We start from the raw sequence: 14,946 nt of genomic DNA, 5'->3' as shown, positions 1-14,946 counted from the left end.
ATCATTGATAACCTAAAAATCCCATTAAAAGTAATACAAGTTAAAGGGGAACTCCGGGAAATGTAAAAATTTGGGGGCGGGCAGGGTTGTGAGGAACATAATAAAGAAGTTATACTTATTTGTCCCTGTGCCCTGCAGCACAGAGTCATTGCTCACACACCCCTGCCGTCTTCTGCAGCTTCTGCAATGTCGCATCCCAACTCAGAAATGCACCACTGCAGTCACTGACTGACTGAGCAGGTATTTCTTGCTGGGTTGTGCCGATGCAGGAAGCCGAGAAACAGGAGATGGACGGCTGTGATTGAGCTGCTGATGCTGTAAGTATAGGTTCTGTATTATGTTCCCCCCACCCCATGCCTGCCCGGGATTTTTACATTTACCTGGAATTCTGCAAAACTGCATCACTCTTATCCACAGGCTGTTTCTGATATTACAGCATGGATTGACACTGTTTCTGGCATATAATGTTGACTCTTTTTTCAGACTTTTGTTTGCAGAAGTATTAGTACAGCACAAGTAATGTCTTTAAAGGAATTGTTAAGGCAGGGGAGGTTTTTTTTCAATTTGCCCAGGAAGGAGATAAAAAAAAAAACATAACATGTGCTCACCTCCCTGGCTCTTACACTGCGATTTCATGACCCTGAACCCAGAAGCAAACACACAGCGGGGACGGAACTGCATAATGCCAGCAGTGAGGTGTAAGCCAGGGATGTAAGGGCACTTTCTAATCACTCTCTCCCCGAACATATACAGAAAAACTGCCCTGCCCATACAACCCCGAAAATTCATATGCATTCAATGTGAGAGTTCCATTCCTCTAAATGGGGTTGCTTCTGCAGCATGCACATGGTTTTCTGTAAGCCCCATTTGGATGAACAGGACAGTTTAAGAATTTTCTACATTAAAATCATCAGTGCCTGAATTCACCTGAAAGGGTGTTTTGCACGTGCTGTTTTGATGCAGGTTTTGAAGCCAAAGCTTGGGATTTAAAAAAACAATAGAAATGGATTGTTTCCTGTATATCTTTCCTCCATTTATGATGCACTGCTGGCAATGGTTTTAGAAGCTGCATCAAAAGAAGTACGTATAAAACTCCCTAAGGCTGGAATCACATGCGGTTTTTGAGCCAAAGCCAGAAGTAGATTGAAAAGGAATGAAGGAGTCTATCATGTATGTTTTCCTTCTTCCTGCTGGTCCAACTTCTGACCTCACGTGTGGTTCCAGCCTTGTCAGAGCAGTAGATGTAATTAAAAAAAAGCCTGGAACCTAGGGCCCTATTACACACACAGATTATCTGACAGATTTTTTTAAGACAAAACCAGGAATGGATTTGAAAAGAGGAGAAATCTCAATCTTTGCTTTATGACCTGATCTCTGTTTAGTCTGTTCCTGGCTTTGGCTTTAAAGATCGGTCAGATAAATCTGTGTGTGTAATTGGGCCCACAGTCACAGACAGGTTTACTGAAGAATACCTAATGTTGTTCATTATGTTATTAGGTAACCTTGTAACTTTTCTTTCCTTATTTTCAGATCCTCAAGATGAAAATAAAATAGGCATAGATGGAATCCAGTTGTTCTGCGATGACTTACATTTGGATCCAGCAAGTACGAGTGTATTGATCATCGCATGGAAGTTCAGAGCTGCTACACAATGTGAATTTAGTAGAAAGGAGTTCATAGATGGCATGACAGAACTTGGGTGTGTATTGTAGTTCAGTGCTAGCTGTTCATTTGGGTTACTCACAAAAAGCTTGTTTTTAGGGGTTAAATGAGTAGAATTAAATAGATTATCTAGTATATAATGTCTACGGGACAGCAGCCACATAGGATAAAAACGTACTAATATACACTGGTTCCCTAATATGCAGTATGTCAGGGAAACTCCATGGGCAGAGGGGGAAGGCTTCATCCTGTTGGTAACTTCTAATTCTCTCCTGTTTGCAGCGCTCTAGAACGTTATCTCTAGCAGACAGATTCACTGTGTATGTGAGCCTCTGTGTTGGGAGATTAATGCATGCAAACCGAAGTACTGTCAACATCTTTGCAGACAAATATATGTGTTTGTAACTTCAGGGAGAGGAGCTTCTTTAATGGCGCTTCTTTTTGGGGGGGTTTGGACAGTGAACAGTTAAATAAATAAATAACTAGTGGCAGAATTGCCGTTTTCGGTGTCCTCCCATTAAAAAGAATTAAAAAAAAGTTTCAATAAGTTTTTTGTTCCCAAAAAGTATACTAATATAAACAGTACTATTGACAGAAAAAATAAAGTAAGTTACGGCTCTCAGGATAGGGTGACACAAAAACAATAGTTATAAATTAGGTGTTTCTATAATTGTATTAAGCCAAAAAATGAAGTTAACAATTATGTAATCTGAAATGGTACCATTAAAAAATACAGCTGGAACCACTGGTTCGGGGTATTTTTATCCTAAGGAAATATGTCAATTAGGTAGTTTGGTGCACTGGGGTTTTTTTCCGGGCCCCTCAGTGCATCATCCCACCCGTCGGCTTGTTCATTGCCTCCTTCTTATGCATATTTGTAAGTAGTGAGCTCTCCCTCCTCAGCCCAGATCTCACGGTTACACAGTAACTAACCCACTGTTGTGCGCTATACTTCCCGCAATGATAAATATGGAGCAGGTTCTGTTTTGGGGCCCACTCCATGTTCCCCAACCACATTCAGGATGTATATGTACAAAACGCTGCATGTTCCGGTGAATCGCTATCGGTATAATTTATTACCCATAGGTGTCAGTGTATTGAATTTTAAACTACGTTCTATTTCTGTATAGTTCAGATGCACTGTATAAATCTAGACAAACAAAAGGTCTGAATGATTTTCAACTTGTTTTCCTTTTGCAGGTGCGACAGTACAGACAAACTAAGGGCCCAGCTCCCTAGACTAGAACAGGAACTCAAAGACCCGCTCAAATTTAAAGACTTCTATCAGTTTACATTTAATTTTGCAAAAAATCCTGGACAAAAAGGGCTTGGTATGTGTTTAGGACTTTGCATTGGCTGACTTTGCCCTATATCTAACACTGTTTATATTGTCATATTTGGAAAATAGTGGGTAAACAACCCAAACAATTTAGTGAAAATGAAAGGGGAACTATGAGAAGGTTAGACAATTCTAACTTGCTGATAGCTCTCTAGTGGGCACTGGGCGCTGAGGATGAAGGTATGTCTGTTACCTTTATCTTTGGCAGTGTTCCAGTGCTGTTTATTCTAAAATTCTCAGCCCGGGGGCAGGGCTACACCCCCATCCGGCCCTCTAATTTCTATGCCCATACTGGAAATATTCTTATGTATACTGCTACCCTATTAATTTCAGTTGGAGATAAGCGACTTACCAGTGCTTTACGATATGAAAGAAATTAAACTGTGACTCTGTGTGCAGAGTTGTTGTGTAGCCTTAAAGGAGATTTCTGGGCTCCGATTTTTTTTAATTTTCTTTTCAAAAGAGTCAGGGAGGAGGTGGCTGAACATAGCATGCACCTATCTCCCCAGCTCCAGTGCTGGTTCCCAGTCTGAGCAGGGACCCGGAACGTGACGTGTCAGGCCTGCTCGGCCAGTCAGAAGCTGTAGTGGGGTCCCATCTCGGCTGCTGACTGGCTAAGCAGTGTGTTATGTCCAGCCTCCTTCCCGGCTCTTTTGGAAAAAAGAAAAAAAAAGTCAGAGCCTGGACCTCTCTTTAAAAATAATCCTCTTGTTTCTGTAAGACATGTTACTTGCAGCATTTCATAGCTGATTAGGTACACAGCTCTTATATGATTTTCTTGTATGCCATTTGCCATTATATCTCATATAGTACATTTTTATGTTCATGTCCATTTCCCCCCACCTTCCTATTAACTATATTCTCTTTTATTGATGTGTTTTCAGATCTGGATATGGCAATTGCATACTGGAATTTAGTATTGTCAGGAAGGTTCAAATTTTTAGAACTCTGGAATAAGTTTTTGTTGGTAAGTAGCTGCTAGGTGAGCTACTGTTAAAGGAGAAGTACAGCGTTTTTGAATTTTTATTTTATTTTATTATAATAAATCCAGCAGGGGGAAACATCATAAGGAACAACTACTTAACACTCCCCATGCCTGTGAATCGCCGCACCAGAAAGTCTGGGAACCCTCCTGGAAGGCCTTTTTCGGGAGAAAATGCCTGACCCAGCTGATGGATGCCCCATCAGCCAATCAGTGACTGCAGTGGTGTCCTACCCCAGTCACTGACTGGCTGAGCGGGGCATCCATCAACTGGGTCTTGACACAGAAGAGGGGAGAGTGCCAGCGGGTGCCCCTGGAGCAGGACACGGTGCAGAATGGGGAGCAGTAAATAGTTCTTTATTACATTCCCCCCACTCCCTGTCCGAAGTGAATATTTGTTGCCCTGAGGGACCCCTCTTCATTTGGATTGTATGTATTTGGTGAAATGTACGGCCATATTTAGCGCCTTCTGTCAGCCATTTTTAGCTCAGGCCACAGCTATTCCTCCCAAATCCCATACATCTGCATTGGGTAGTTCAGATTACAAATTCTGGAACTGCACGTAGCACTTCTGTAAAGAAAATCTAATGATGCGGATGTAAAATTCTATTTGGGATCATTAGTCAGGGATCAGGCATGTTAGATTTCAACATACCTCATCTTTCTTCTGAAGATAAGCTTTTGTCCACTCCTATTGAGAAAGTTCCTGACATCTGACAACAGTCAAGAGAGGCAAGAGAACCTGCAGAGATAAGGTTAGGCCTGTGCCTGCTCTGTCCGTGAGTGTTGATTGCAGTTATGGAAACAGTTTAGCCACCACACAAGTCAATAGTCATATAACCCACTAAGCTGAATAGTAGCAAACAATGGGAACAAAACCGTACTACCGTCAAAAGAAATAATCCTAAGTTGTAGAGCCTAGTGCATACCAGTTGCTGAATATGTTACTAAACCACCTGTATTTCAGAAGGTAAAGGGAAACTGGTGTAAAGCACTTTTTAATAGATATCCCCCCCCTTCCCAAGTTCAGAGATTACTATGCAAGGTCTGATTGTTTTCCTCATCACAGAAGACCTTTTATTTATAACCTTACAGTCAGATTTGTAATGGTACCCTTCATTTCTAAACTATGGATACTGATGTTTCTGTAGGAGCACCATAAGAGGTCAATCCCAAAAGACACGTGGAACCTACTATTGGATTTCGGTAATATGATTGCAGATGACATGTCCAATTATGATGAAGAAGGTATTGGTTTTAAAACTTTATTCTACATAATTAATTCCTTCATTCCCAATTGTAGTTCTTTTCAAAGGGAAACTGACAGCATAGATATTCATATATCCATGCTGCCAGTTTCCCATTGCTGTCTGGCTGCTATGTGATTCTTTGTCATCTTAAAAAAAATGTTTTTGATTCCCCGGGCTGACAGTGTCACAGTGGCTGTCGGCACCCACCCTGCATGGCTTCCTGCTGCCCTGCTCTCCAGCAGATGATGTAGCTGCAGGCCTCCATCTGCCTCCACCGGAATGATTGACAGCTGGAGGAGGCAGGATGGTGGCCAGAGGATACTGCATCTGCTCAAGAGCAGAGTTTGCAGATGCTGTGTGGGGCGGGCGCTGGCAGTGTCACAGACACGTCACTTTGACACTCTCAGCCCGGAGATTGAAATAGTTTTTTAAGAAGACACTGGATCACAGAGCAGCACGGATGGTATGTACACACTCCTTATGTCATAAGCAATAGGAAACTGGCAGCACAGATATGCATATCTGTGCTGCTGACTTCCCTTTAATTTTCAAATTGGATGTCTATCCTCTGTTTATTTTTTCACACTTTAGCCAGAATCCTCCTTTAACATGTTGAATGTGTCTAGTAATGACGTTGTATGGTCCTATGTCCCTACATACACTGCTATGATGGGATTGCTGCAGGATGGCACAGAAAGGCCAGTGATCGAGGGGGCTGATCATCAGTAATGTACTCATTGAGGCAGCTTATCATAACCGTATGGTAATATATGACACTGTTTAAACATTCATATGGTCAATCCCTTTAATCAGCTTCATCTTCCTTCACTTTGTAATAGTGGTAGCAGTATTCCAACCTTTCCCTGGAATAACAGTAGGGTCTCTTCTACATTCTCCAATAGTAATAGCGAAATCAGGATCCTTCCCTCCCTCGTAACCCCTTAGTAGTAGCAGCAGCAAATTACACTGCCTCTAACCCCAGCCATGACAGGATGGTCTCCCTCTGCCCTCTTTTCTTCTCTTCCCTCCTTCCTTAACCCCCACAGTCCACCCTACTGGAGGGTAGATAGAGTATGGTGAAGCTAACAAAGGTTGTCAATATAGGCAACTGCTGTGGACGCTCTTCTTTCATCAAGAGAGATCAGTGACAGTCTCTACTTAGAGAAACAGATCACAGATCTCAGGGAGACCAGCCAAAGATAACCCTGCCGGCTGCTGGTTAAAGCGCTCAATGCAGTGAAATCCTAGGTGCATTGCTCCCTGGGAAACATGAATATGCAAAAAAAAATAAAAGAGCCTGAGGCTTCACAGGCTCTTTTTTTGCAATCTCTACTTAGAGAAATGCTGTCAAGTATAGTATTCAGCTCTGAAGTTCTGGCTGCCAAATGCAGAGAGTGCAAAAGCTATGATGTTCCTGCACATGGCTGTTTTTGCGCTAGAGGTGGTGGTGTTCAGCTCAGGCTATTCAATGGCTTGGTAGTTTACATATACAAATAGAAAGAGAACAAGGGTTGTCCAATTTTTTTTCTTTTCAACTGGTGTCAGAATGTGCCAGAGATTTAAAATCTCCAGTCTTCCAGTACATATCAGCTGCTGTATGTTCTGCAGGAAGTGGTATTTCTTTTCACTCTGGAGAGCAGGAGAGGTTTTCTATGGGGATTTGCTATTTGCTACAGCAGAGAACACTGTTTCAGACTAGAGAAAATACACCATTTCATGTAGGACATTCAGCAGCTAATAAGTACTGAAAGGCTGGTGATTTTTAATAGAAGTAAATTGCAAAGCTCTGTCACTTTCTGGAACCACTTGATTTTACAGGAAAAAAAATTGGGTGGAAAAAACCCTTTTGCTAGTGTTAATTTTCTGTTATCACTCAGCTTTGATGTGTATGTATAATTGGTGCTGTGGCTTAAAATCAAACCACCTTCTCCTAATGTCAGAACCTATTCTTACCTGACACAGCAATGACTGACTATATTGTTCTTTTTTTATTAGTCTATTGTTCTGAACAATAGACTGGTTTATGGCACATGAAGACAATAAAACAAAATTATGTTCCAGCTCTCCCAGCCTGTGCACAACCATAAATATCTGAGAAGCAAAGCAAGGAGGTCAGCACATCCAATAAAAAGGTTATCTTTATTCCAGATACATTAAAGGTTTTCCAGGTAGATACAAAGGGGGAGATTTATCAAACAGGTGTATAGTGAAACTGGTTCAGTTTCCCCTAGCAACCAATCAGATTCCACCTTTCATTTCCCACAGATTCTTTGAAAAATGAAAGGTTGAATCTGATTGGTTGCTAGGGGCAACTGAGCCAGTCTCACTTTACATCTGTTTGATAAATCTCTACCAAAAAGTAGAAACAACACACATTCTAACGTGTTTCTGGCTAATCATAGCCAAAAACACGTTAATGTGTGTTTTTTCTACTTTTTGGATCTGCCTTGAAAACTTTTAATGTATTTGGAATAAATATAAAGGGGGAGATTTAAGATTTAACACAGCCTGCTGCAGCAATAACACACACGGCCTGCTGCAGCCATAGCACGCACACACACACACACACACACACACACACAGCCTGCTGCAGTCATAGCGTGCGCACACAGCCTGCTGCAGTCATATTGCACACACACACAGCCTGCTGCAGCCAATAGCACACACACACACACACAGCCTGCTGGAGCCATAGCGCACACACAAATACATATACATAGCCTCCTGCAACCATTGCACACACACGTAGCAATAGCATACACACACACAGCCTGCTGCAGTCATAGCGCACACACAGCCTGCTGTAGTCATAGCACGCACACACACAGCCTGCTGCAGCTATAGCACACACAGCCTGCTGCAGCCATAGCATACACATGCACAGCCTGCTGCAGCCATAGCGTGCACACACACACAGCCTGCTGCAGCCATAGCGTGCACACACACACAGCCTGCTGCAGCCATAGCACGCACACACACACAGCCTGCTGCAGCTATAGCACACAAACACAGCCTGCTGCAGCCATAGCATACACACATACACAGGATTGGGAGCGCATTGCACTGTGGGGTACGGGGACGGGTAAATAGGACTTGATATTATTGAACCAACCACCCCCTGTCCCCCCTGAATTTTTCACTGTTGCCCAGAATACCCTTTTAATTTCTGCCTAACACACACATACAGCCTGCTGCAGCAATAGTGCGCACACACACATATACATAGCCTGCTGCAGCCATAGCACACACACGTAGCAGTAGCAGACAAATACACAGCCTGCTGCAGCCATAGCACACACACAGCCTGCTGGAGCCGTAGCATACACACACAGCCTGCTGCAGCCATAGCGCACACACATACATAGCCTGCTGCAGCCATAGCACACACACTTATACACATAGCCTGCTGCAGCCATAGCACACACACTTATACACATAGCCTGCTGCAGCTATAGCATACACACACAGCCTGCTGCAGCCATAGCGTGCGCGCACAGTTATTGCTACATTACTTATGGCTCCTCCTCCTCCTCTATATTACACAGGATATTTTCATATTACACTGCTGCTCATATACAATCATCCAGCATCCAGGAAGAGAACAGCACAAATCTCCCCCCACACAATGGACTCTTCCAGCTCAGAAACAAACTGCCAAATAGTGGCTGACAACTTTTCCCCGACCACCCTCATCTAATAGGGCCAGTGTCCTATAAGAATGTTGCTCATAAAATATATTGATGAGCAACACTTATAAAATTCATATCAAAACTCAATTCTAAAGATTTTTTAAAGCTGGAGTCGGTACATTTTTTTATTTCAACAGACTCCACAGCCCTGACCTGGTTCTTTTGTTTACCTATTACGCAGCATGTTGATGCCGTCTAGTGGTGGATGCATGTTACTGCTATACATATACATTTATTGTTGAGCATGTGCAATATATAATTATATGAATTGTATCTTCATGCTCCCTTACTGTATTTTGTCATGTGTGGTACTGCTTCTAGTCTCCATTTTTTTATTGGTTTTATAAATCATGTTTGTAGATTAAATAAATAAAAATATTTGTTTGTTATACATTTGTTGTCTTGCATACTTTGTGATGCTTTCTGGATCCTTTTTGTTAATTTGTATCCTTTTATGCTTGAGGGCTAGGTTGGTATTTATTGCAGGGAGTTTTGGTATTTTTGCGATAATCGTTTCTTGTGTGTGCAGGCAACGATGAAGAATTCATTTGTGCATCGTTGATCGCATCTTTTAAGCTGAACCTAAAATCATTGTTAATCGTCTGCTAATCATCCAATGTGATTCCACATTCGTTCGCTAGTAAATTGGTTCAGTGTAAATTGGGGCTCTGCAGCTGACAATGATTAAAGGGACTCTATCAGGGTCCGTTTACACAGAAAGATTATCTGACAGATTGTCTACCAAAGATTTGAAGCCAAAACCAGAAACAGACTATAAACAGAGATCAGGCATTAAAGGGGTAGTGCGGTGGTAAAAAAATTATTCACAGAATAACACACATTACAAAGTTATACAACTTTGTAATGTATGTTATGTCTGTGAATGGCCCCCTTCCCCGTGTCCCACCACCCCCACCCGTGTACCCGGAAGTGTAGTGCATTATACATACCTGATCCTTGCCGACACGAGTCCGCCATCTTGTGCCAAACGTCATCTTCGGCCGGCCCGAACACCTCCGATCTTCCCGAGTGCCGGCCGTGTCATCAGCTGCTCAGCCGCGATTGGCTGAGCATAACTGTGCTCGGCCAATTGCGGTTCAGCGACTGATGACGCGGCCGCGTCATCAGCCGCTGAGCCGCGATTGGCCGAGCACAGTCCGAAGATGACGTTTTGCACAAGATGGCGGACGCGTGTCGGCACAAATCAGGTATGTATAATGCACTACACTTCCGGGTACACGGGTGGGGGTGGTGGGACACGGGGAAGGGGGCCATTCACAGACATAACATACTGTACATTACAAAGTTGTATAACTTTGTAATGTGTGTTATTCTGTGAATAATTTTTTACCGCCGCACTACCCCTTTAAAGGAAAGACTGAAATTTTTCCTCTTTTCAAATCCATTCCTGGCTTTGGTTTCAACTCTTTGGCAGATAATCTTTCTGCGTAAATGGACCCCCAGGCTGGGTTCACACTACTTTTTTTTGCAAAAAACGGATGCAACTGTGTGCATCAGTTTTGGGCTGGGTTCACACTACGTATATTTCAGTCAGTATTGTGGTCCTCATATTGCAACCAAAACCAGGAGTGGATTAAAAACACAGAAAGGCTGTGTCCACACAATGTTGAAATTAAGTGGATGGCCGCCATATAACAGTAAATAACTGACATTATTTCAATACAACAGCCGTTGTTTTAAAATACCAGCAAATATTTGCCATTAAATGGCGGCCATCCACTCAATTTCAACATTGTGTGAACAGAGCCTTTCTGTGTATTCTGTTTTGGTTGCAATATGAGGACCACAATACTGACTGAAATATACGTAGTGTGAACCCAGCCTTGATCTGTTTTTCTATGACTTCCATTATAAAAAAAGACAGATCAAAACGGATCTTTTTTTTTTTTCTGGACACAAAAATGAGGTCAACCACGTTTTTGTGTCCGTCAAAAGTCAATGGAAGTCAATGAAAAAACGGATGCACATAGTTGCATCCGTTTTCCCCTCCGTTTTTCGTCCTTTGGATCTTTAGTAGAAGTTTGTAACCATTTTAGTTGCCATGTGGAGATAAGTTGCATTTACAGTTTGAACATGTATACAGACCAGTACATTTCTATGGTTGTATAAAATCTATTTTATGATCGTGAACCAAGGGTCGCATGGACATCGTTAGCAATGTCCGTGCAGCCCTTTCTTTAAGAGTGTAAAATAATAAAGTTTACTTACCTCTCCGCACTCCCTGGTGTCTTTCTCCCGCAGCTGCCACTGGCACTTTTAAAGCTGTCTCTGTGCAGGACAGCACCACGGCTATTGATTGGCTGAGCGGCCTGGCACTGCACAAACTGCTTTGGACGTGCCAGCGGTTGCTGTGGTGAACGGAGGGAAGGTAGAACACCAGCAGAGCGTGAACAGTTAAGTATATAACTTTATTATTTTCTTTACACATTCCTCAGCGGTCAGCCACACATTGCGGTGCACGGTCAGCGGCTGATGATTTTTAAGAGACGATCAGTTGATCATCGGCTCTTCAGCCGATCGTTGTCTTTATTACGCAGAGCGATAATCTGCCGAATCAGCCTGGTTTGGCAGAATATCGATCTGTGCTGACAGTTTGTTAGGTTACTATAACACGGAACGATAATCGGCCGAATCAGCACGATTCGGCCGATTATCGTTTCATGTAATAAATACAACGATCAGCCGATGACAACTATCATCGGCTGAACGTTGATATAGGTTCTGACCTATTTTTGTCGGGCGCCGACCGCGTATCGCTACGTGATATAGCGGTGCGCGGACGGCGACTAACGATATACATTACCCATCCATGTTCCAGGGCTGCTGCTGCAGTCTTCTTCTCCCTGGGTCCCGCGTGCTGTAACGTCAGAGTGGCCCGTGGCAGTCCCGGCCTGTGATTGGCTGAGTGGCCTGTCAGCTGACAGGCCACTCTGACGTTACAGCGCGCGGGACCCGGGGAGAAGAAGACCGCAGCAGCAGCCCTGGAACGTGGATGGGTAAAGTATATAGTTATGCAAGGGCTGCAAGGACATCGATAACTATGTCCTTGCAGCCCTTGTTTAATGATTATCGGGCCGTGTAATAGGCCCAGTAAACGAGCGGCGATCTAGCCTGCTCGGCCCGTGTAATACACCCTTACAGTGTCAAGGCTGGCTAGCACAGAGCAGTGCTAAAAGTGGATACAATTCCTGCAAGTGTAAAAAGTCTTTGAAGCGCAGCCACCTGCTGTTAGTCACAGAGAAAGGTACTAACCAGGAACAGTCTGTATGGAGCAAATAGTGTCAAACATTGCAAGGAAAACATCCAATAAACAACAAAGAATTGCTTCTTGTATAGTGAATAATATAAATTAAATAGTAAACAATTTATCTTGCATATTTGGAGGAACATGTACATCTATAAACATTGAGGTCTGAGAACTGGTTCTACCGTTGTCTCTTCTGGAAGATATATTACTATGTACCATTTTGTTAAAGGTTTCAACTCCCTTTGACTAAGGTTATATTAATGGTGAATTCACATTTGTATCGGAACCTTCATACTGTGTGTCTTTTATCTTATTAGTAGTCTATCCCTGTACTTGCTGCAGAAACACCTCAGTTGAAAATAGACAGAAAAGATGGGAAAGGTGAATTACTATATGGGACACGTGTGATAGCAGCCCTGAGCTGACTAGAACAAAATGATGAACCAGGAATGACCATTTTGTTTAGATATTGAATACATCTATAACGTACACTGCTGGACAGACGTTTGGGATCCATAACGTTGTTTTCTTTTTTCCTTCAGGAGCATGGCCTGTTCTTATAGATGATTTTGTGGAGTACGCAAGACCATTAGTGACAAGTGGAAAGCGCAAACCTCTTTAACCATAGACTTACAAAGAACTAGTGATGCTTTTTGCCATTTCATTAGATAATGAAGACTGTTTTTGGCCAATAACTGAGCGGCAGAGTCACTCGGACACATGGACATGGAAAATGCTACTGTCTGCATTCTGCCTTAGAACATTGTGGTGGACAGCTCTTGAACAAGACATGAAATGGATGAACTTGCTGGCAGTGGGAGCACTGGCTGTTTGTAGGATGCTGGCTTCATATCTTATATTGGTTGTATCATATAGGATGTAGAGATTGCATGATTTTATACTTTGGATCTATTGAAATAGAGGCCATTTTATTAAAGAAAACGTGAGGAAAAAGAAATTTAAAAGCATGCCATTCAGTTTACGAGCCAGAATAAACACCAGCAGTTACCGAACAGCTGTATTATATTGTATCTATATAAAAAGCAGTATTTGTGTTATAAATTAAATCTTTAATGGAACCTTATATGGCCTCTTGTATATTATTTCTAACCCAATTACTTTAAATATGCTTGACAAATTTTTTGGTTGTAGAATTAGCACATCCGTAGCTTAAAGAAACACTAACCTTAAAGGGGTTATCCAGCGCTACAAAAACATGGCCACTTTCTTCCAGAGACAAAACGACTCTTGTCTCTAGTTCAGGTGCGGTTTGCAATTAAGCTCCATACACTTCAATGGGACTGAATTACAGAACCCCACCCAAACTGGAGACACGAGAGGGGTTGTCTCTGAAAGAAAGTGGCCATATTTTCATAGCGCTGGATAACCCCTTTAAAGGAATCGTGTCATCAAAATGTGAACCAGTAAATGCTTTTAAAAACAGCTTAGGCAAGATGGCTGCCATCATCATTGGTCGTTAAGGCGATAATTACATTTTTGCATTAGGAGATTACTATTTTTCTCTTTACCTTGTACTTGTGTTACTATATCAAGTACTATGTACGCTAGTATATCACTATGGCTCTTAGGGCTATGCTTACTGGTCCACAACATGAAATCATGTGAGCCCCTTTCATCATGTTGTGGTCACAGACTACAGCAAACAAAATGTTAAATGGCCAAGATTGGACTTGACCTTAGCCGTACTCAGGAGGTTATCATAGAAACTGGAGGTCTATTTTTAACAGCACAAGCGGGCATGGAGCCTTCTACTGCACTGAAACCAAAAGACTTTGCTACAGATGGAAGATTCACTTTGCCCACCATCAAGACAGTGGGTAGCCAGTAGGCGCTTTAAAGCGACTCTGTAACCACAATCTGACCCCCCTCCCCAAAACCGCTTGTACCTTCGGATAGCTGCTTTTAATCCAAGATCTGTCCTGGGGTCCGTTTGGCAGGTGATGCAACTTTTAAACTGGCAGCCCGTGCCCTACGGGAGTGGCCTAGATTGTGTATGCAATAGGCTGGCACAACCTCTCTGTCCCTCTTCCCCCGCCCTCTTCATTAGGAATGCTCCAGGCAGATTGTCTCCTATGCCCTACCTGTGTCAGCCCGGCTCATGGCCTGGATCGTTGAGATACCTGTGCAAATTTTCAGCATAGAGAAAATGTTCTAGTGGTATTCCTAATGATGAAGAGGGTGGGGAGGAGGGACGGAGGGGTGATGCAAAGTTAGGGCACGGATATTCTAAGCCATGCCTGTAGGGCACGGGGCTGTAAGTTTAAAAGTTGTTTTTTAAGACAATAACTGCATTACCTGCCAAACAGACTGCAGGACAGATCTTGGATTAAAAGCAGCTATCTGAAGGTACAAGCGGTTTTGGGGGGGTTATTTCTAATAACACAAACTCTTGGTTATGTGAACACAAATAGCCAAGCTATAACATTATTTCTTTTCTGGCACTCTGAATAAATGCGTTTTTTGGGTGTCAGTGTAAAGCAGGGCATGTTTTTGTAAAGAAAACTTGTTCACAGTGTCTGATTGCAGGGGAGGCCCGACTGCTGGGATCCCTGTAATCTTCAAGATGGGGCCCCAACTTTGTTTTAGAGACTAAAGGCCCTATTCCACCAACAGATCTGATGACATTATCTGCCAAAGATATGAAGCCAAAGCCGGGAATGGATTTGAAAAGAGGAGAAATCCAGCCTTTCCTTTATGACCTGATCTCTGATTATAGTCTGTTCCTGGGTTTGGCT

At 42.8% G+C, this 14,946-nt stretch overlaps 1 protein-coding gene across 4 annotated transcripts in view; it reads left to right on the top strand.

Annotated features, from left to right (window-relative positions):
- Window positions 1-13,274, top strand: part of DCUN1D2 (defective in cullin neddylation 1 domain containing 2) — a 48,024-nt gene extending 34,750 nt beyond the window's left edge. For all 4 annotated transcript variants that reach the window (XM_069970807.1, XM_069970808.1, XM_069970810.1 and 1 more), the window contains exons 3-7: window positions 1,531-1,699; window positions 2,863-2,993; window positions 3,886-3,968; window positions 5,135-5,231; window positions 12,733-13,274. In XM_069970807.1, coding sequence (XP_069826908.1) covers window positions 1,531-1,699; window positions 2,863-2,993; window positions 3,886-3,968; window positions 5,135-5,231; window positions 12,733-12,812 — 560 coding nt within the window. In that variant the 3' untranslated portion in view covers window positions 12,813-13,274. The remainder of the gene's footprint in view (window positions 1-1,530; window positions 1,700-2,862; window positions 2,994-3,885; window positions 3,969-5,134; window positions 5,232-12,732) is intronic.
- The last annotated feature ends 1,672 nt before the right edge of the window (window positions 13,275-14,946 follow it).

Source organism: Dendropsophus ebraccatus, chromosome 5 (assembly GCF_027789765.1).
Source record: "Dendropsophus ebraccatus isolate aDenEbr1 chromosome 5, aDenEbr1.pat, whole genome shotgun sequence".
In the NCBI taxonomy this organism is placed as follows: domain Eukaryota; kingdom Metazoa; phylum Chordata; class Amphibia; order Anura; family Hylidae; genus Dendropsophus; species Dendropsophus ebraccatus.
The sequence above is the reverse complement of the archived record's forward strand: the minus strand, read 5'-3'. Positions and strand labels throughout refer to the sequence as shown.